At 42.7% G+C, this 21,245-nt stretch overlaps 1 protein-coding gene across 5 annotated transcripts in view; it reads left to right on the forward strand.

Moving 5' to 3' along the window:
- The window catches only part of FYCO1 (FYVE and coiled-coil domain autophagy adaptor 1), a 78,468-nt gene that overhangs the window by 23,274 nt on the left and 33,949 nt on the right, over positions 1 to 21,245 (forward strand). For 2 of the 5 annotated variants that reach the window (XM_034760956.1, XM_034760957.1), the window contains exons 5-14: positions 2,794 to 2,900; positions 5,024 to 5,167; positions 5,814 to 5,907; positions 7,286 to 9,916; positions 11,488 to 11,580; positions 12,385 to 12,503; positions 14,820 to 14,987; positions 17,971 to 18,120; positions 19,476 to 19,681; positions 20,064 to 20,208. In XM_034760956.1, coding sequence (XP_034616847.1) covers positions 2,794 to 2,900; positions 5,024 to 5,167; positions 5,814 to 5,907; positions 7,286 to 9,916; positions 11,488 to 11,580; positions 12,385 to 12,503; positions 14,820 to 14,987; positions 17,971 to 18,120; positions 19,476 to 19,681; positions 20,064 to 20,208 — 3,857 coding nt within the window. The remainder of the gene's footprint in view (positions 1 to 2,793; positions 2,901 to 5,023; positions 5,168 to 5,813; positions 5,908 to 7,285; positions 9,917 to 11,487; positions 11,581 to 12,384; positions 12,504 to 14,819; positions 14,988 to 17,970; positions 18,121 to 19,475; positions 19,682 to 20,063; positions 20,209 to 21,245) is intronic. The other 3 variants (XM_034760959.1, XM_034760958.1, XM_034760960.1) reach the window with 3 other exon arrangements.

Consider the following 21,245-nt stretch of genomic DNA (forward strand, 5'->3'; position numbering starts at 1 on the left):
ACAGAAATAAAACAAGGGGGCAGTTCCTGCCCTCATGTGCACAGGTTCCCTGAGGGCAGGATTTGATTGAATGCAAGAGGAAAAAGTAGTAAAGTTTTGCCATTCTTGTCACTTTCCTGTTGATCAATATGGTTGAATGGGAGTCCCTGAGTAGAGAATTTGGTTTTATGTCTATACTCACTTAATGCTTGCGCAGTGTGTTGAAGATATAAAATACCATGTGACTCTTGAGGATTAAGATTATTGTTATCGCTTAAGGTGAGCTGACATGAAAGGACTCAAAGTGAAATGGTTCTTATTGGGCTAAGCAAAGTACATGCTAGCAAGTAGCACAGTAATAAAGCCTAAATCCAATATCAACAGAGTAGCAAACCTTAATCTCTACATCTATTAGTCAGTGAGGTAAACACTGCAAGAAGTATTTAATGTTGATCCTTTCTGAGTCATTAGAGTAAATTTAAATCACCCGAATAAGGACTTTCCCCGTGGGTAAGTGGAGCATTGTTGTTGGCTCTGCTGATTGTTGTCCTGATGCCTGGTTTTGATGACTCCTAGGCTATTTTATTCCCAGGCTGCACTTGTTGATAAAGAAGTTTTCATCTATTCTGTCAGAACTTCCTGACAGCAGCCTTGACTGCTGTCATCATGCAACTTCTCAGGATGAGCAGAGAACCAGCCATGAGGCTAGCATGGCTGCCCCTAGCAGCCCCTATGTTCCCCGTCCCACTTCTTTCTCCTCATCCCCTTCCTACAGTCTTCCATTTGGTTTCAGGGGAACCTCTTCTCCCCACCCAGCTTTCTGTCTTGGCTTTGGAGTATGAAACATTTCCCCAACCCCTCTTTCTCCAATCTCCTCTTTCAGCTCCAAATCCATCTTCTTCCCATGGTTCTTTAAATGAAAATTCCAGTGCATTTATATTGTACAGCTAGATGAACACCAGATTCTAATGCATCTTGTTTGGCTGCACCTATTTGGAGGGGCAGAGACACCAGAAACCTTCCACCTCCACTTGTACAGCCAGGCAAGAGCTTCCTCCAATGAGCTCGTTTGATGCATTGCTTTTTCCATCCCTATGGTACTTGTATTCGAATTTTGGTTTGACAGCAGAGACATAACTAGTTATAAATTCTGTCTCTTCTCTATCCACTGGATACCAAAATCTTCCTTGTTTGCCTTAAGATTTCTGTCCTTTTTTAAAAACTATGTAAGATGTTGTGATGTTCTCCTCTGGTGTTATTTGGACCAGTGATCTGCTTGGTCACTCCAATCCTTGACTCTGGGAACCAGCTTTACCCTGCTCTGCTGTGAGAACCCCCACTCCTGGGCTGTTCACGCACAGCCTCTGGCATATAAACTGCTCCCAGCTACTTGCAACCGAATGACACTAGCCAATATCTCTGGTCCCAGACACAACCCTAGGAACCTCCGTCTTGCAGTGTCCAGTTATGCCCGCTGGACGCTGCAAGCTTATAGGAGTTCGTCAATTTAACAAAGAAATTGATATGCACCAGGCTTGTTATCCCAAGGGGAGTCTCTGCCATGCTTCAAACCAAACGCACTGTTTCAGGTAGAATGAACAGATTTATTAACTATAAAGATAGATTTAAGTGATTATAAGTCAAAGCATAACAAGTCAGATTTGGTCAAATGAAATAAAAGCAAAACACATTCTAACTGATCTTAACACTTTCAATGCCCTTACAAACTTAGATGCTTCTCACCACAAGCTGGCTGGTTGCTCTTCAGCCAGGCTCTCCCCTTTGATCAGCACTTCACTCGCTTGGTGTGGTGTCTGTAGATGTAGGTGGAAGAGAGAGGAAGAGCATGGCAAATGTCTCTCCCTTTTATCATGTCCTTTCTTCCCGCTTGGCTTTGCGCCCCCCCTTCAGAGTCAGGTGAGCATTACCTCATTGCAGTCCCAAACTGACCAAAGGAAGGGGGGTGATTCCCTCGAGAGTCTAACAGATTATTTTGTTGCTGCCTAGGCCAGCATCCTTTGTTCCTGTGAGGCTGGGCTGGGTTTGTCCCATACCTGCCGTGGTGAGGTGTGAACTGCCCCTCTGTTCTTGGAGAGTTTTTGCCTGGGCTTATTTTAAGCCATGAGAATACATTTTCAGCCTCATAACTATATACATGAAATTATAACCTATAACCTTACTATAACATTACTGTAACAATTACTATAACATCACTATCACAACCATGCTCAGTGCATCATGAGCCTCCCGAAGACACCCAACATGACAAACTTTGCATTGGATACCACACGATCATTTTATAAAGATGACCATGGGAGTGTAGGGTGCTCCCCCAAGATACAGAGCGTCACAGATGTCCTTAAGTTTCAGCATTTAAAAATATGTTTTATATTCTTTAATTTCATAATAAACGCAGCTTCATGTAGTTTTTATGGTTTGACTGTGTCAGAAATTTCCTGTTTCACTTTCTATGGAGCCACAGAAATTTGCAGGTGGAATGATTTTTTAAAATTATTTTGTTTACTTGCAGTTTATGATTTAAAAAAAAATCAGTCAGCTGTTTCAGGTAACACGTTTATCAGATTGTGTTTTTAAATGAAACCGCAGAAGTCAGAGGAGTGAACTCCGCTATTAAGATATTTGGGGAGGGTGTCCCTCAGGGTCACCCCTAATATCATTTCCTGGAGCCCAATTGCTATACATGTTCTTGGCATATGTGCGTAGAAACATTAATAGCTGGCTTGTCAATGTGCCATTTATATATGTTTATAATTGGTGCTTAAAGGTTATCTTCCTGTGGCTTGTTTTTCGCAGCTCAGAACATCTCTTGGTAAAGGAAGAGCATTTATACGTTACTCCTTAGTACACCAAAGGCTGGCAGACACCTTGCAACAATGTTTTATGAATACCAAAGTAACAAGGTAAATGCAAAAGTACTGTTGTGATGCATGGGTGATATCTAGAGATGAACAAACAGTGAAACATGGGACTGATTCAGTGCCGTGTGAAATAAATGGAAAACCTTCCATGTGGTTGGCTCAGAGGACTGATAATAGGGTATAAAGCAGGGGTGGGCAAACTACAGCGGCCCACGGGACCATCCTGCCCGGCCCTTGAGCTCCCTGCCGGGGAGGCTAGCCCCGGCCCCTCCCCCATAGTCACGCTGCCGTGCGGGCAGTGCTCTGGGCGGCAGGGTTGCGCGCTCCTGCCGAGCAGCATGGCAGGGTGTCTGTCTCTGGCCAGGCAGCGCGGCTGCCAGACATGCTGCTCTGAGTGGCATGGTAAGGGAGCCGGGGCCAGGGGGTTGGATAAGGGGCAGGGGGATTCCAGGGGGTAGTCAGTGGACAGGGAGCGGGGGGCGGTTGGATGGGGTGGAGGTTCTGGGGAGTGGTCAGGGGATGGGGGAAGGGTTGGATAAGCGTGGGAATCCTGGGGGGCCTGTCAGGGGGCGGGAGTGTGGATAGGGGTCAGAGCAGTCAGGGGACTGGGAGCAGGGGGGCTAGGTAGGGGGTGGGGTCCCTGGGGCGGTTAGGAGTCGGGGGTCCCGGGAAGGGACAGTCAGGGGACAAGAAGTGGGGGGTTGGATGGGTTGTGGGTTCTGAGTGGGGCAGTCAGGGGGCGGGAAGTGGGAAGGGTTGGATGGGGGCAGAGGCCAGGCAGTTTTGGGAGGCACAGCCTTCCCTACCCAGCCCTCCATACAGTTTTGCAACCCCAATGTGGCCCTCGGGCCAAAAAAGTTTGCCCACCCCTGATATAAAGCCTGTGTAATCTAGGTCACTGTTTCACACCTGTCTTAGGTCAGTAAATATTGACAGTTGTTCAGTGGCCTATATGAAATGAGTTTCTGGTCCAAGTCCAGTTCCTCTTAGACCAGGGTCAATATTGCAAACTGCTTTTACAACTGGTCCCAGTCTGCACCTTTGTTAGTATTCTCAGGAGAGGGGTCAAGGAGCAAATGGGCATTGAAACTAAACTATCCTTTCATCTTTTAGAGGAGCGAGGGTTGAGGCAAAATAGCGGGGTTGTGTGGGGAAGCTTGCTTTGCTGCTGTCCCTTCTTACGATTTCGGAAGGTAGAGTAATGTAGCCTTCAGGGTTGTCAATATGGCACCTTTATAAAAGATAGAAAGTCACTGAAATTTAAAACATAACCACTTGCACTAGGACTTGTTTTTCTGTCCAAGTTTTTGCTTTTCCATACTTGTTGGTCAGAGCAAAGTAATGATGATAAACATCAGAGTTTAGCATCTATAACTTGGGGGACCCTACAAAAGGGGTTTTTGAACCTCGAGTTCATTATAAAGCAGAGTACTTTGTGCCTGGAACATTAAAAAACTATATGGTGTTTTGTGCATGGTACTTACACACCTTAAATTTTCCAAACTTTACAAGTGCTGGACATCTGGGTTCAGATATGGCCAAATTCATATGTGGACATGAATTTGGAGGTAGTGCACAGAGCCCCAAATGATAACTGTGTACATCACTAAGTATCACATGGTGTGGTACAATGTAACCTGTTGTTGTCTTTCTGGTCAAGAAAAACCAAAGACTGGAATAGCAAGAGTTTAGCAAGTCAGGATGGATATTCGTGGAGCTTTCACAGAAAAGCTTTCAGTTTTTATCTTCCTTTTCAATGTATCTAATTCTGACTGCTGCTACCAGTCACTTGTTGTCATGAGCATTCAATTTACTCACATTCAAAACATAAATGTGAGCTTACAGAGTACCATGTGAGTATCCATTATACGGCAAATCCTTCACCCTCTCCAGTTGCCTGCCCGAGCCCAGAGTAAAAATGTTTTGTGCAGGGTTTCTCCATAGGAGGAATCCATAAGCTTCATTAGCTCCTACTGCCACCAGGAGCTGCCCTCACTCCCCACAAAGAGGTTGGGGGGGGCAGTGGAGCTGATTGATGTCTATTGCATTTGCAGTGAATCCTCATAATTTTTATGGGAAGTAACAAATAATGTTTCATTTTCTTGAGAATGTTGCAGGCGCTCCTCTTTTATGTATTACTCCGTGCCATTTGATTCTTCTTTTAGTGACTGGTACTATGCAAGAAGTCCATTTCTGAAGTCTAAAATGAGTTCTGACATTGTGGGTCAACTCTATGAGTTAACTGAGGTTCAGTTTGACTTGGCATCAAGAGGGCATGACTTAGATGCTGCTTGGCCAACATTTGCCAGGTAATGTAGTAAAACTTTGCTGTTTTCGATACAGTTAGAGCCATAACACACATTCTGTGACTTGCAAAAACTTCTGCAACTTTTCTATTTAATGTAAAAAGGAGGCATAAGCCTTCACCTTGTAACATCTCTGCAGCCAACCTGGACTTCATGGTCATTACTGGGCTGAATGCCAGCAGCCGATCTGATGCTCATTCAAGTCTGAGAGTTCTTCCACTGACTTCAGCAGGCATCAGCTCAGACCCCCCGGGGTCTGTTTACATCTTCACAGTGACGATGAGATGTTAACTTGGGTCCCTCTTTTCCAAAAGCTGTGTCCTCTACCAGCTGAACTAACCATGAATCTCTTTCATTTGAGCAGTAAGAGAACTCATGACACACACCTGTTTCAGCAGGCCTGCTTCTGCTTGAAAGAGGGTAATCCTGCATGTAGGGGTTGATCCAGCTCCACTTAGGTCTGTAGGAGTCTTCCCATTGATTTTAATGAATGTTGGATCAGGCCCCATGCACGCTAGCCAGTAGGACATTGCCATATCCATTGGTTATAACTAAAAGAATCCATAAAGTCAGAGCAGACAATTATGTGTGCGTGCGCGTTTAGCCATTATTAAAAGATTTGTTTTTTGTTTTTTCTTCCGGTCTACAGGAGGACATTGTCCTCACATGGCTCTTCAGCATATTTGTGGAAGCCTCCAAGTCGCAGTTCAAGCATAAGTAGTTTAGTGAGCAACTATTTGCAGGTAATTGAATGACAAAGAAGTGCATGCAATGTAGACCACATTTCCTTAACATCAAAGATCTTTAGGCCTGGGAGCTGTATAACACCTTGTGACTTTAGTGGGAAACTACAAAAAACCTACAATAAATATAAAGGAAAATTGTCCCATAGCTGTGTGAGGGGATGGATAGACCGTACACTGATGAAGAAGGTGCCAGAGAGGCCTTGTGTACCACCCATCTGTCCCTCTCAGTCAGGGGTGGTAGGAAGGAAGCCTTTAAAAAGGAGGAAACTGCAGGCAGCTGGCAGGAGAGATCACCCTGAGCAGAAAATTGCTGAAGTGACTCCTGACACCGCAAGGGAGCTTCCATCCAGGAGATCTCCACCCCCGACCCTGTGGGGAGTGCACCGAACCCTAGTATAGGCCTGACAGAGTGACCCTGATTCAACAGCCCAGGCAGCAGGTCTCCACGAAAACTGCGACACAGATAGCACTGAAACAAGAAGATCCTGTTTGCCTTTTTCCCTTTAAGTTGGATCAAGGAAGAAGTTATTCTTGGGGTGCTGAGACATTTAATTTTCCTTTTATGTCCTCCATCAGAAGAGATTTAAGAAGGCCTGCAAAGGGTGGGGTCCCCTCTTTGCAAGGACTAGGAAACTGGGGCCTGTGTTTAAGCCACTGGGTGTGGCCAGGGTCTCCCATCACCTGGGAGAAAAACCTGAGAGGACTCTTTTTACAAGTTGATTAAACCTAACATTTAAGTCGTCTTTAAAAAAAAAAACGAAAAACAAACAAACCCCCAAAGCTTACAAAATCTCATGAATAGAAAGATTTTCATTAGTATCAATGAAAATAGCCTGCTTTCCTTTCGCAGTTTTGTGATTTCAACCACAACAGCACTGTGCTAGCATCTGAGAACCAGAAAGTGAAATTATCCAAGACCCCCAACACAGCAAAGCACTTTAACTATATATTAAAGTCAATAGGATGTAAGCGTGTGCTTAAATGCATTGCTGAATCAGGGCCACAATACAAACTGGTGTAACATCAATGGCTAAAATGCATAATATACAAAGAGTAAATAAATAATGAATAGAACTTTATTTTGTTCTGAGACGTCAGACGCTGGAGTGCTGAGCCCTAGAGAAATGCTTATAAATGAATAAAAATAATTAATAATCAAGGGGACTAACAGTAGCATGGATTAGGATTTTTTTAATATTGATTTTTATCTTGACAGCATCCCTTAAATATTCATTTTATTGTTACCACCACCACCAGGTATTAATCAACAAAAACCGTTAAGCTATCACTGAGTCCTGGAATATTCATAATCTTTCATGTATAAAAATACAGTTTCCAATTTAACTTTTCTGTTCTTCCCTTCCCGCCCTCTTAGACACAAGAGTTTCCAGGTAGCCCTGATGCAAATAACTCACTAAATGCTGAACACGTGGAGGGCTTTGAAGAGATGCGTGTGGAACTTGACCAGGGAGAACTGAGGCAGAGGGAGCTGCAGGACCGGATTAATCAGCTAGAGAAGGAAAACCAGGAGCTGCAGGCAGCCGTCAGCCTTCAGAAAGAACAAGCGCAAGTAGAAAAGGAAAAGAGCAGCAACTTCAGAGAGGAGAACTCCAGACTGACAAAGACGATAGCGGAGTTACAGAAACAGTGTGAGGTTTCCCACTCCACTCAGAGCACTGTTCATGACCTACAAAAATGTGTGCAGGCATTAGAAGTGAATGCAGCCGAGCAGCAAAAGGAATACCACACAAGGCTTGAGCAAATGGAGTCGAGTAAGAAGGACTATGCCTCAGAACTGCAGCTCTTGAATCAGGAGCTGGAAACCACCAGGGCTTCGGTCAGCATGAAGGATCTCCGCATCAGTGAGCTCCAGACCAAGCTAAGTTCAACAGAGCAGCAGAATCTAGAGCTCATTGCAAAAGTCGATGCCGTCTTGGATGAAAAAGGACAACAAACCTCCACCCAGTATGAGACTACCCTAAAGATCCAGGAATTGCTGGAGAAACTTCACCAGGCAGAAAAGGAAAAAGCTGACATCCAGAAACTAAATAACGAACTTCTGTCTCAGGTAAAGACAGCGAGAGAGGAACTGCAGCTGAAAGAGGCGGCACAGAAAGAACTGGAATCCAGATTTAGTTGCCTCGCCACGGACTCCAAAAAAGAGAGTGAAAAACTGCTCATGAGCCTGGAAATGATGGCAAAAGAAATGGATACAGTTCAGGAGGCGCTGACTGTGAAAGGAAAGGAGGTGGCTGAACTCCAGATCCAGCTGAAGGGCTCACTGGCTCGTGTGGGGTCGCTGGAAAAAAATCTTGAAGAGACCAGAAGAGCAAAGGAAAACCTTCAGGAAGAGTGCAGCTGCAGGGAAGCTGTGCTGAAGCAGGAAGCCAGAACCTTGGCAGAGCAACTTGAGCTGCGGAAGGATCATTTATCAAAGCTGAGTCAGAACGTGCACAGCCTAGAGGAGCAAAACCAAAAACTCCTCTCCAGCAACGATCACCTCCTCCAGAAGGTAAAGGACATGGAGGAGCTCGCAGGACAGCAAAGCTTGGCACTGAACGAAATTGGTGAAGAAAGCAAGAAACTGAAATCTGAGAATGCAAATCTGCACCAAACCGAGGAGAAGATGAAAGAGAAGCAGAAAAACCTGGAGGCATCTAAAGCCTCTTTGGAAGCTGAGCTGGCCAGGCTGAGGGCATCGGAGAAACAGCTCCAGAGTCAGATTGACGATGCCATGGTGTCGGTGGATGAAAAAGAGAAAAAGCTCCGGGAGCAGAACAAACAGTTGCATGAAGACTTGCAGAATGTCACAAGGCAAAATCAGATCCTGGAAGAGAGGCTACAGTCTCTGCATTCTGAATACCAAGAACTGAGGCAAAGAGAAGATACCATCAAGGAGTCTTTAGCTGAATTGCAAACAGAGCACAAGAGTGCCAAACAGCATGGTTTACGGATGGAAAAGATTCTGTTTTCCTTGAAGGAGTGTGAAGAGTCTCTTAGGTCACAGGTTACAGAGAAAGATGTGACACTGCAAGGCATAGAGAGCCAATGCAAGCAGCTACAGGCAGAAATTGAGATGTACCGAAAAAAAGCGGAGTCTCTTGAGGTGGAAAAGCTAAGTATGGAAAAAACATGCCTTCATCAAATAAAATTAATTGAATCCCTTACTGGAGAGAAGGATTCAGTGGAGAAGGCCCAGCTGGAGCAGGCAGCATGTCAGGAGAAAGAGGCACAAGAGTTGGCTTCCAGGCTAGCCGTGTCTGAAAAGCAGCTGCACATCAACCAGAGTGAAGTGTCCAGGTTGCAGGCAGAAGTGATTGACCTTCGAGCCAAGCTTCAGCAGACAGCTGATGAGAGAGAGAGGGTGCAAGGCAAGCTGGATGTCACGGAGGCAGTTTTGGGGGAACAAAAGACACTGGTCCAGCAGCTGAAAGAGCAGAGTGAGTCACTCAACAGCAACCACGTGCAAGAGCTGGTACAGTGTAAAGAAAGAGAGGAAACTCTGAAAAAAGAGCGGGAAAGGGAAGCCCATCAAAAGGCTGAGCTGGAGAAGAATGTGCTGAGTCTCAGGGAAGAGCTGTCCAACATTAAGCAGTATTTGGAGACTGTTAAAATGGAAAATGTAGAAACCAATGACCTGCTCCACAGAACCAACACTGACATGGCTGAACTTGGTATTCAGATCTGTACCTTGACCTCTGAGAAGGGGGATGCAGAAGAGAAGTTGGCCCGGGTCACTAAGAAGCTCGGGGAATTGGGTGAGCAAGCAGCAAAGGAGCAGGAGAGGCTGCAACTTGACATCTCCACGCTCAGGCAGGAGAACCAAGGCCTGACAGAGAAACTAAAGGAGACTCAAGTATGTGTTGCCGCTGTTTCCAGCCTGCAAACACAGCTGGAGGTGGCAGCGAAACAGGCCCAACGCTCCCAAGAGACCAGCGAAGAAGAGCTGTCTGCAATAAAATTTCAAATGAGCACAGAGATTATAAATTATCAGACAAAATTCAAGGTAAATGAATATCATATTCTACATTCTACATGCTTGACAGTGTTCACTGACGTGGTAAGGAGGAGAAATTCCCTCCTCTGCAGGAATTACGGGGTGAAATGGCCTGCATTGTGGAGGTCGGATAATCGCAACAGTCCCTTCTGGCTTTAATCTAAGCACATATGAATTTAGGGGGGATTAGTCCCTAACGCCCACTGAGCCTTGCTCTGCAATGTGCTAAGCAACTTTGATTCCCCTTGATGTCTAACACTGAACCAGTTATATCCTCTTTACTACACTGGGTCAGCAGAACAAGGCTATGGATGTGTGAACCTCCTTTCTTTGCAGAATATTGAAAAGGTGGTTTTCAGACCCAATGGTTGCTCGACTTTCATGAATATTACTCATCAAATAACTATGAATATTTCAGCTTACGATTTGCCATTATTTAAAAGTACCTGTAATACAATGGGCCCAATACTGCAAGGTGCTGCATACCTCCTGCACAGGGCTGAGTGCCCTTAGTTCCCATCAATTCCCTGATAACAGTAACACCCATACTGGCACTCTCCCAAAACCCAGTTACAACCCAACATCCGCCCACTCATGAATCCAAAATAAGATGCTCACAGTAGATTGTGCAGCTCTGATCAGATGAACCCTTTCTTCTCTATCCTTGTATGCAGTGATCAGCAGTGAAATAGTTAATATTTGTAACATTTACATTGTCGTTAGGCTTTAGTATCAACATCTGTTGATATGAATAAGAGCAACTCACCCCTCTGTTAGAGGCACTGTTTCAGGCAGTCTGCAGACTCTGACATATAGTACAGCACAGGTTACACTGAGTTCACACATCTATTTGAACATATGGGCTAGAGGCCCATGGTGGGATTTTCAGAAGTCTGAGTGTGGGCCTGGCTCCGCTCCTATTGCAATCAATGTTGATTTCAGTGAGATCAAAGTTAGAAATCCCAGCCTGAGTGGTAATTTTACTGTACAAGATACAGCCACCGAGATAAAAGTCTAGTTTCAGGAAGCGGTCACGAGCCACCCTGATTCAACTCTGGATCATGTGGGGAGAAATTCCTGAAAGATAAAGATCTGTGTGTCGGTTACTGCAGCTATGAGCCTAAGGCTGCCAGTTGATCAGACTTACACACTTCTGTGTAGGCTGAGATTCTTCTAACGTCGAAAAGTGGTGTGCGCCTACTTTCTTTGCCCACAGAGCATCTCCTAATTCCCAGAATGACTTGTGCTCCCTTTGTACTTTCAACACAACACTTACATGTCTAGCAAGTTGGGCCATTTTTGTTATGGCCCATAATAATTGCCTGAAAAACATCATCTGACTACCACAACGGGGGACTTTTTCCATGAATTAGGCCCCAAGATTCCTGGGATGGTCATTTGAATTGGTCTGCCATCAGCCACGCAGAGGGCCAAATTTATCCCTGTTGTTACTCCATTATAATTAATGGATTAATTTGGCCCAGTATATTTTAATTGTCCATGCTGCATCAACAGGAAACTTTAAAACTGGGTGATGACTTTTATGTGAACTCTAACAAGTGCTTTATTGACTACACTAGGCTGTCAGTGAAGAATGCGAGAAAGTAAAAGAGCAGCTTGAGGAGCAGAAACGACAGCTGTGTGCTGCAGAGGAAGAGATTGCAGAGCTTCACGTAGGTGCTTAATCTGATTACAATAAAGAAATGTGCTAAAGTATTTGCATCAATAGTCACTTGTGTTAGAATTTACAAGGCAGGGGACTTGTCTGGCAGCTGGCTGGGAGCATGAGAATGCACTTGAACAAATAATAGACATGCAGGTCAAAATTCTCAGACTAGGGGGAGATTCTCAAAGGCACAAATAGCAGTTAAATACTGAGGTTCTCACCCCCTGAACCAGATGACTTTTACTTATACATACATACTTTTACTTAAATACAGATATAGGGATGTACCCAAGTCTGAAAATGTTACCTCTAAAGTTTAGATAATAGAAGGTGCTTTTTCACTTCCTTTCATATTTAACTCTGTTTTAATGAAGAAGCCATAAACTTGACATTTTCCCCCTCATGATAATTTAGTTTCTTTTAAACTTTTTGTTTTCCTATTGAAGCACTTATTTCAGACTGTGAACTAGTTTTAAATACTGATGTGGTTTATTCTTTCATCATTGTGTTTGGGACTTTATTCTTTGATAAAGAGACAAAAGCCACTCAAAGCCCTTCTGCTGTGGCTAATAAGAATTACTGGCATGGTTTAATACTTTACAATTGATCCCTTATTCAATGTGACATAAGTAATCAATCCCCAGTACACAACTTATTAGTGTCTGATTATTCAATAATAATGTTTTAATTAATTGTTGGACTTCTTAAACTCCCCTATCAAAGCATTGTTTGGGTGACATAGTAACTAAGTTACAGTTGTAACAGTGATGTTTTTGTATGTTAAATAGAAATATTTCTATTATTGTGCTAGGCTGTAAACACTGATCTGTCTAGCAAACTGGAGCGTGCAACAGAGCAATTGACTGAATATGAATCCACCAGGTTAAAAAAAGACGAGGAGGTGATGTCACTGAAAAAACACTTGGAGAGGTTAGCACTTTGGTTATTTCACTTGTACTGTTTGTAAGAAGCCAAATAGGAGATAAGTCATCATAGTGTGTACACCATATTGTTGTGTACAGAATATGAGGCAGGGGAGAGAATACATAAATATTGAGTAGGAAATGTTAAGTGGCCTTTCAGATGAAAAACATGGAAATTACACAGAATACAGCTTCCCTTTGTTCACTTAGCTGATGTTCTATAGTCATCGCATTTCTTGTTTCCTTTGTGAAACTATTCTACGTGTTGCTAGGCTTTGTAGCATGGGTTAGATGCAGCATTCAAAGTCCAGCAATGTTGACTGCTGTTTAAAAGAGGACTGGAACATTTGCACTGCATTTTACATGGAGGGTGTGTTTTATTTTTGCCCCTCTGTGGTGTCTCAAGAGTAAAGTAAGAATTGCTGTTGAAGGGAACACACTGTGCAGCTCTTGCTCAGGCAGGTCTCCTATTGAGTTCAATGGGCATTTTGCCTGAGTAAGGACTTGGTGACAAATACTGGCGCTAAATGATTTTGCAGCACAGAGCTGGGAGGACAAAGCCAGCCTGGCCTGACTCCAGGGCTCTGGATCTCTGCTTGGATCAAGAATGAGGGGAATCCTTTCAGGGATGTAACCATGTAACACCTACATGGCCACCAAACTCTGCCCCATGCCTTGAGGCAGGAGTCTGTGACTGTCTCATTGGGCTCTGTGATTGCAGCTCTGGGAGGGCAGGTCCCCCTGGTTATCAATCAGCTAGATGGGTCCAGAGGATAGTCAGCTACGGAATGGAGCTGTCAGCTGGAGAGTGCACAGTGTCCATCAGGGCAGTTCTCGCCATGGAGACTGCAGGTAGGGGTGGGAGGACACAGTACTCCCCAGGATGCTTCACACCCCAATAAAAGTACAGATATTGGGCCATATGCTCAGCTGGTATCAATCAGTGTTGCTCCATTGGGGCAATAGAAACAGCAAGTCTCAGAGCCGGGATCTGCAGTCTCAGGCTCGCTCGACGGCAGTAAAAATAGCTGTGTAGATGTTTGGGGTTGGATTGGAGCTTGGGCTCTGAAGCCTGGGGAACGGGGTGGGTTTCAGAGCCCAAGGACAAATGTCTACATGGCCATTCTGAGAGCTGTAGTATGAGCCCCATAAACCCGAGTCTGTAGACCTGGGCTCTGAGACGCGCTGCCGTGGGTTTCTGCTTACTCAGTAGATGTGCCCTCAGAGTCCTCATTTATATGGAGACTCTGCCCCTCAGCAACTTGATGAGCTCTGGTCATGGAGCAGATCTGCACTGAGCCTGACCTTGTGCAGAGCTGTTACCTGGAAGTAAGGAGCTAATGCTTATCTTGCTCCCATGTAAAAGAGAGTTGAGATATGGAGCCTGAATGAGGACTTCAGAATCGGGGCCCTTAATTCCTTTTTCAGATTTCTGTTTGTACCCACTCTAGTTTCTTACAACTAAGTGTTCACTAGTTTCTATTTTGTGGGCCAGATGCTCATCTGGTGTCAACTGAAGTAGTTCCATGTATAAATCAGTGTCCACTGATTTCAAAACTGAGTGTCTGATCTGGTGAGTTCATCCCTTGTGCCAACTGCGAGTCTATTGATTAAGTTAATTAGACTGTAGTCTGTCAAGTTTACCATTGAGACTGTGAGTAATTCTCTAGTTTTAAATTGCTCTATTGACTGAAATTAATACACCAGAAATCAAATCAAACCTCATTAAGTCTTTCACTCTGTCCACTTGAAATCTGAGACAAATTTGTCTGGATGAGACTCTCAAGTGAAGTCATATTAGCAGAGCTTATCAATATTTCTTGTACTCAGTGGTAAAGGGTTTTTAGCTCCTTTGTAAATTTTTTTGTTTTGTGGTACTGCAAATTAATAGCATACTTAGTAGACCTTTTGTGAACATGTAAACCACTGATATGTTTATACTCTGGATTGTCCTCTGTGCCCAGTCTGCAGGGGATATGGGTCTTTACAGACTCACCCAGAGAGCCTTGGCTCTTAGCTTAAGTTGTAGCAGTTCATGCTACCTGGTTCAATCCCTGGTGTGCAGCCAAGAGGGCAGCCATCACAAACACAACTGTGAAAAGGGAGCAGGAAATAGTACCCTCATCCCCAGAAGTTACTGATTGTCAAAGGTGCCCGCAGGTAATGTATCTATGCACAGCTTCCAAAGTGTCAAAAAACTAAAGCACGTTGTTCTATATAATATTGTGTTCACACTGAGAAAGACTTCACTAAAACTACAGATTTCATCAAGATAAATGGCAGAAGGGACTTCTTTAAGAACAATTAATTTGCATTTAAACAGGACCCAAAAGGAAGTTGACAAAGCGAATGAGCAAGTCAAAGAGTACGGTGACAAACTCAACAAGGCGACAGCAGACAGAGACAGCAATGATCAGAAGTTGTTGGCCGAGCTAGACGATCTAACTAGAACAAAGCAATTCCTCGAAGAACGTTTGATAGAACTTCTCAGGTTGGTATTAAAAAAATAATTTATAGGTTCTATTGTGGAGGATTTTAAATGGTGCTGTGTGGAGAGATTAATCTTTTATTCCTGAACAGAAAATAAATGTAATGGCCAAATTCTGTGACACAACATTGGCAGTGAGGTTCAATGGTTAGGGCACATTATGAAAAGTAAAATAGACAAAATGTGATCTAGCTCTTTCTCTGCTTGTATCTGTTTTGCAAAGTCCATGTCATTCTATATATAGCATATGTTTTTCCCCCTCCCTCGCCAAAACTGTTTCAATATTTTTTTCTAGCAATATTTATCTCCAGTATCCATCACTTACAGAGAGCACCTGGCAGGCTGCCCTGGATAAGGGACTGGGCTGGGACCAAATTGTCATTCAGAGAACGATGCTGACTGGTGCATTGTGGGGAAATGGAGGGTGAAAAATATGAGAAAGGCTCCGCCCACTGCTCACCCATGCCTCATTCACTTGCGTGGTTGTGGGAGTAATAGCTCAGCAGCAACTGCCATCCCACCTACATTCTGATCCATAATATGGGTAGCCCACGCAGGGAAGCAAGGAGTCATCTCACTCCCTTAATCCTCTGTCCTGGCCCATAGTCTGGCCCACGATTGAGCCCAGTGTGATCAGCCTTTAAATAGCAAACCCAACAGGCAAACGCTCAGCTGGTTTAAATTGGTGCAGATTCATTAAAGTTAATGGGTGCTGACAAATGTCACAACAGGAGCTGCTGGATGCATCCCTTTTGGAAATCTAGCCCTTGTTTAACTACTAAAGGAAAGCTTAGCAGCTTTGAAAATCTGGCCCCAAGTGACTTGCCCAAGGTCACACATGCGATCTGGTGCAGAGCTGTAAACTGAACCCAGCTCTCCTGAGTCCCAGTCCTGTGTCTTAACTACAGACCGGCCTTCCTCTTGAAGGAAGACTCCTGTAGGCTCTCTATGTCTATCATAACAATTCTGGAGTGAAGAAGACAAATACAGATTGTGGTTTATGTTAAAAAATGGACGGTTTTGTCTGTCAGCAAGCCAAGTGCTGCAGACATGCAGACATAACTTGCAGACGTGCAGCTACTTCGGTTAATGGTGTTAAATTGCCATTACAAAATAAACCATTTGTTAAATAGCAACCAAGTACTAACAGTGGTCTCACTTCTGATCTATGTATTCTTGTCTTCACGCAAAAGCTTGTGCGTGCTGCAGAAACCTCTCCACCTTTACTAGATGAAGAGTGAAAACCCAGTGCAGCTTTAGACATAAACTGTTCATCAGAGGATCCTTCTACAAAGAAGTTCCTTTAACTGTGTCATTCCTTTCCTGAGCCACTCTATCTTCCTGAATCTGGTTCAGGAGTAGGAGCTAATACTGGAGTTCTTGCCTCCTTTTAATCTGAGAAACCTATAGCAGATATTTCTCCTCCAAATATTGTCACAACTTTCAAAAGTTTATTAGCTCATAGTACACAGCCAGGGCATTAGCACATTCTTCTGATCAGGACGCATAGAAGCTTTTGGTATTGTTCAATCATACAAGAGAATGTGGGGTTTCGTATTAATGTCTGTTTTCTTGGCCTTTCCAAGGAGTTATGATCTCAGCTGACACCTTTTTTTAAAGTGCAAGAAGACATAAATCTGTGAAATCACTGAAAAAAAATGAAGTCCTTTATTACTTTTCCTGCATCTGATGGTGTTGGTGACTAACAATACAGTAGGGTCAAGATAGGTAGCATTTCTTTCTCACTTCTTGATTCTTTCCAGAGGTCAGATTCACAGGTGATGCATAAATGAAGACTCCCTTATGCTAATTTAGAATCCCTTCAATCTCATTACAGCTATTTACAGGTGTGTAAGAGAGTCTAAATTAGTGTAACTTATATACTGAGAAACCAGAAGAAGATGTAATTGAGAGCAAAGTTTGGCTCACATACTTAGCCCTTGATATCACTTAACATTTTCAAAGAGTGTCTAACCATTAACTAATCGATCCTCATACACCCTGTAATGTACATAAGAATTACCATATTTTTCTACAGATTGGTAAACTGAGAAACAGGGATTAAATGACTTGACCAAGACCTCAGAGCAAGTTAGTGCCAGAGCTAAGACTATAACTCCTAACTCCTAGTCCTTCCCTTTGGCAAATATACAGTGCAACCTCCCTTGTAACTAGGGTGTAAGATTCTGCTTTTATGCCCAGCTGCAAAAAGTTGAACTAAGCTGTCAGGTAGTGATGGGTGTTGTGAGATGGTTAGCGCTGTGTTGTTAGCCTTTGTGGTTTGAGGTCTCACTTGACAGTTTACCTCAAGTGCTGCAAAACATTTTTTGCTGTTGTGGCACCTCCATGTCAGAAAGCCTAAATTCCACACGATTGTACCTAACCTTTGAGGGTGGACTAATGCGAGAGGGAGTCTCGACCACATCCTTTCAAAGGATGACAGAACACTTCAAGTGACATGCACACACACCCCCCCACCTGATCCCCAGGCGGAATTCTGGGTGGGTCAGCTGCAGGACAGCTCTCCTCACTCTCCCACAGAGCAAACCATGGCTTGCAGCTACAGTCTGATCCAGATGTGCTTCTGGGATATCTTTGATAGAACTCGCTGCAGTAAGGAGAATAATGTGCCTTCAACTGAAGCCTTCTAGGCATTGCTCATTGAGTGCAACTTAAAATTAAGTGCACACTTAAGTGCTTTCCTGAACTGGGGCCATGGTACTGATCCAGTATGGCAATTCTTATATTCTGAGGTTCTGTCTGCAAAGGCCAATCACACCTTTTGGTGGTGTATATACATTTGTAAATCCCGGTGTAACTTAGTTAAAAGTGCAGGGAGTGAGCGATTTCAGATTTGTGTACTTCAGAGTTAAATAACAGCACTTTACGGTATAGAGTTTTCTTCCAGGAGCAGAGTTGAGATTAGTTAAAAACAAATAGTGATGTTTCTAAAATGGATTGCTCTTCTTTACACGTGTCTCCACAGGGATAAGGATGCCCTTTGGCAGAAATCAGATGCACTGGAATTTCAGCAGAAGCTCTGTGAAGAGCAAAGATGGCTCGGTGACACAGAAGTAAATCATTGCCTGAGTTGTCAGCGAGAGTTTACTTGGATGATGCGCCGACATCACTGCAGGTCAGTTTCTTGACCTATGACATGTTATTAAAAACGTGGAAATAAATATGATAGGTTCCATATAAAATATCCAGTGTTTCAATATTTTACACTGTTCCCAGACATACATTGTTATAATATGTATATTATATGCTGTCCGCACTTGGTATATGTGCTTTTAAAAATTGTTCAGTACGATGGTACTATTATTATTTTATTACAGTACTGACCCAATCAGGATTGATGCTGCATTGAATTAGGTTCTATACAGACATAACTTTCACTACTAAAAGATATGTTGAGAAACAATGACTCTAAATAGCAAGATTTGATTTTGATGTGGCCTGTTCAAAAAATCTGACAGTTGATTGAATTATTTGCTGCAAATTTTAACCCTTTTCTATTTGTGAATTAATAGTTACATGTTCGTGATTTCTCCAGATATATTCACAAAGTTTGGATGAACAAATTTCAGGCAGTGGGGTGGCCTGTGACTGTTTCACTCTTTATTCATGATGTGTGATTAGTCACTTAATCAATGACATTTTAAAGTCGTGAATATCGGGTGGTGATTAGTTAGTAGCTAATAACTTACTTCTAGTATGATTTTTCAGATGAAGAATGATTTCTACTAATGTTTGTGAAGCTTGCAAACATTTTCACCAATACCAGTGGTTGTCTGAATACTTATGAAAAACAGCTAGTATTAAAACCTAATGAATAGCAGCAAACTGAACTGAGGGCTTTTCATCAACAAACTCTTAACAAATCAATTAAAAAACTATTTGACTGATTCTTATAATGACCAAATATCCTTGTGTAGCTCTCTTTCTGACTCACAGAAATCAATATTTTATATTGCTGCTGCTTCCCTTTTTTGGAGGCTGCGCAGCTTATGCAGTGAAGGATTTAGGTTAGGGATGGTTTGAGTGAATATCGATACGTGGCCTGTTTTTACTCCCATTAAAATGGGTGTTTTGCCATTGACTTCAATAGGAACAAGATCAGGCCCATTGAAAATCACTAAATATGTGTTCTTTACTTCTTGTAGTGTTCTTTGTAAATTGTATTTTTAATTGTTTTTACCCTCTGGAAACTTCTGTTCCTGTGTAATTTATTTTTATTGAGACTATAAAGGAAAAATGTGCCCCTCTGAACATTCACGATCCAGTAAGTCTTTCTGAACCTTAAAAGGCAGAATTGTCTGCATTGTGATTTTTGCCATGTAACCTACAAAAAACTTCATACTTTCCCAGGGTACATGACCTTTATGACCAGAACCCCAAGCACTGTCAATGCACACCTTACCTAATTCTATTTTTAAGCCATCGGTGTAACATTCTCATACCTTTGCATTTGTTCTTTTTAATTTCTAGACTGTGTGGTCGCATTTTCTGCTATTACTGCTGTAACAACTACATGATGACCAAACACAGTGGCAAGAAGGAGCGTTGCTGTAGAGCTTGCTTCAATAAACCTAGGGTGATCGTGGATTACACGGATGACTTTGGATCCCGTGCCAGCCAAGAAGAACCACCAGCTCTGCTAAATTCACCAGTGTCTCCGACCCAGGAAGGTACAGGTTAGTTCTTTTCATGTGCAAATGTGAGATAAATGAGATTATTGGGCTTCCTGCAAGGATTCATGTGGTCAAATCCTGCTCAATTTACACTCTGTGCAACCCCAATGATGTTAATGGGGTGTAAATCCAGGCGGAACTTGTCCCAGAGTAGTTGTGGAGCTTGTTAGTATATGTCAATATTGATAGATCGATACAAATAGCCATGTATATTTTAATGCAAGTGAGTCACCCTGGAGAGACCCTCTAGCACTTGCAGTATGTGAAAACTACTGTATAGGCAGAATAATGGTCCAGGTATATAAGCTCCGTTTAAAAAATAAAAACACTGATGCTGCCTGTTACGTTATGACTGCGTTTCTTTTGATGTACTTTTATGGCACAGTTACAAATGAAACCTCCAAACCACCAGATGATGCAGTGTTTGATATAATCACAGATGAGGAACTGTGCCAAGTGCAGGAATCTGACTCTGTCCATAACGAAAGTCAAGCTGAAGTAGAGTCTCTGGACCAGAGTGACACAGATCTGTGAGTAAAACACTGTTTAATTTAAAACTGGAGCCTCATTTTATGTTTTTCCTGTCCATAAAGAGAAAACAGATACTCTCAGTCATATTGAACTTCATTTTAGATTAAGAGAACAATACAGGGGAAAACCCATAGCAAAGTCAAATGTTTCTCTTATGACAAGCTTTATTGAACTGAACATAAAATGGCTGCCTGTCTCTGCAGACAGCAGAGTCTGTAGAGTTATAAAGATACAATACCCAGAAAACAAAGGAACAACAGTTATATAGCTAAATCCCCCACACCTTTTTTTTTCCCCAAGAGAAAGTGGAAGCACACACATCATAGTGTAGATTTCAGTCACTTGTTCCATCTACTCCCGCATAAATCAGCAGTAGAGAGGAATTGATAGATTGTTTCTTTTAATTTACAAACTTAATGTTGCATTAATATATTTTATGCCTATTTCTAAATCAATTAAAAGTTTCATTTTGTTTGTCATTTGAATATTAAGAACAATATCCAAAGTAAAATATATTTTACCCCAAAAATAAATGTATACAATGGTATAGGCTGTCTGTTCGCTAATATTTCTTCCTGACAAAATTTTGAAGTCTAATTTTTATTTTTATATATTTCAAAAGAAAAAAAATGTATATTACTGTAACCCTTTACCCACATGTTGTTCCTTACTATCAGGGAAGAAAAATTGTAGTGACAAATGTTCTCAATGCCAGGTTAAAAGCAGCCCCAAAGTAACAAGTCTGTGGTTCAAAAAACAGATCTAGATTGTTTTGCCCCCTATTGTATAATTAGTCCCTGTGTAAACCACACTTCCTTGCTACGTGTGTCTAAGGTAGACTATACATGCTTACTTATCTGGAACAAACTATGTTTAAATTCTGGCTTTTGTTTCTCAGCTGGTATACTATGCTATTTTGCTAATATACTATGCTATTTAATTACCCACCACCATAGCATCTATGTGCCTGCAATGTCTCAAAGGACCTTGAAGCATTTACAGATATGCGTGAATTAAGCCTTGCAACTCACCTGTG

Source organism: Trachemys scripta, chromosome 2 (assembly GCF_013100865.1).
Source record: "Trachemys scripta elegans isolate TJP31775 chromosome 2, CAS_Tse_1.0, whole genome shotgun sequence".
Classification (NCBI taxonomy): Eukaryota; Metazoa; Chordata; order Testudines; family Emydidae; genus Trachemys; species Trachemys scripta.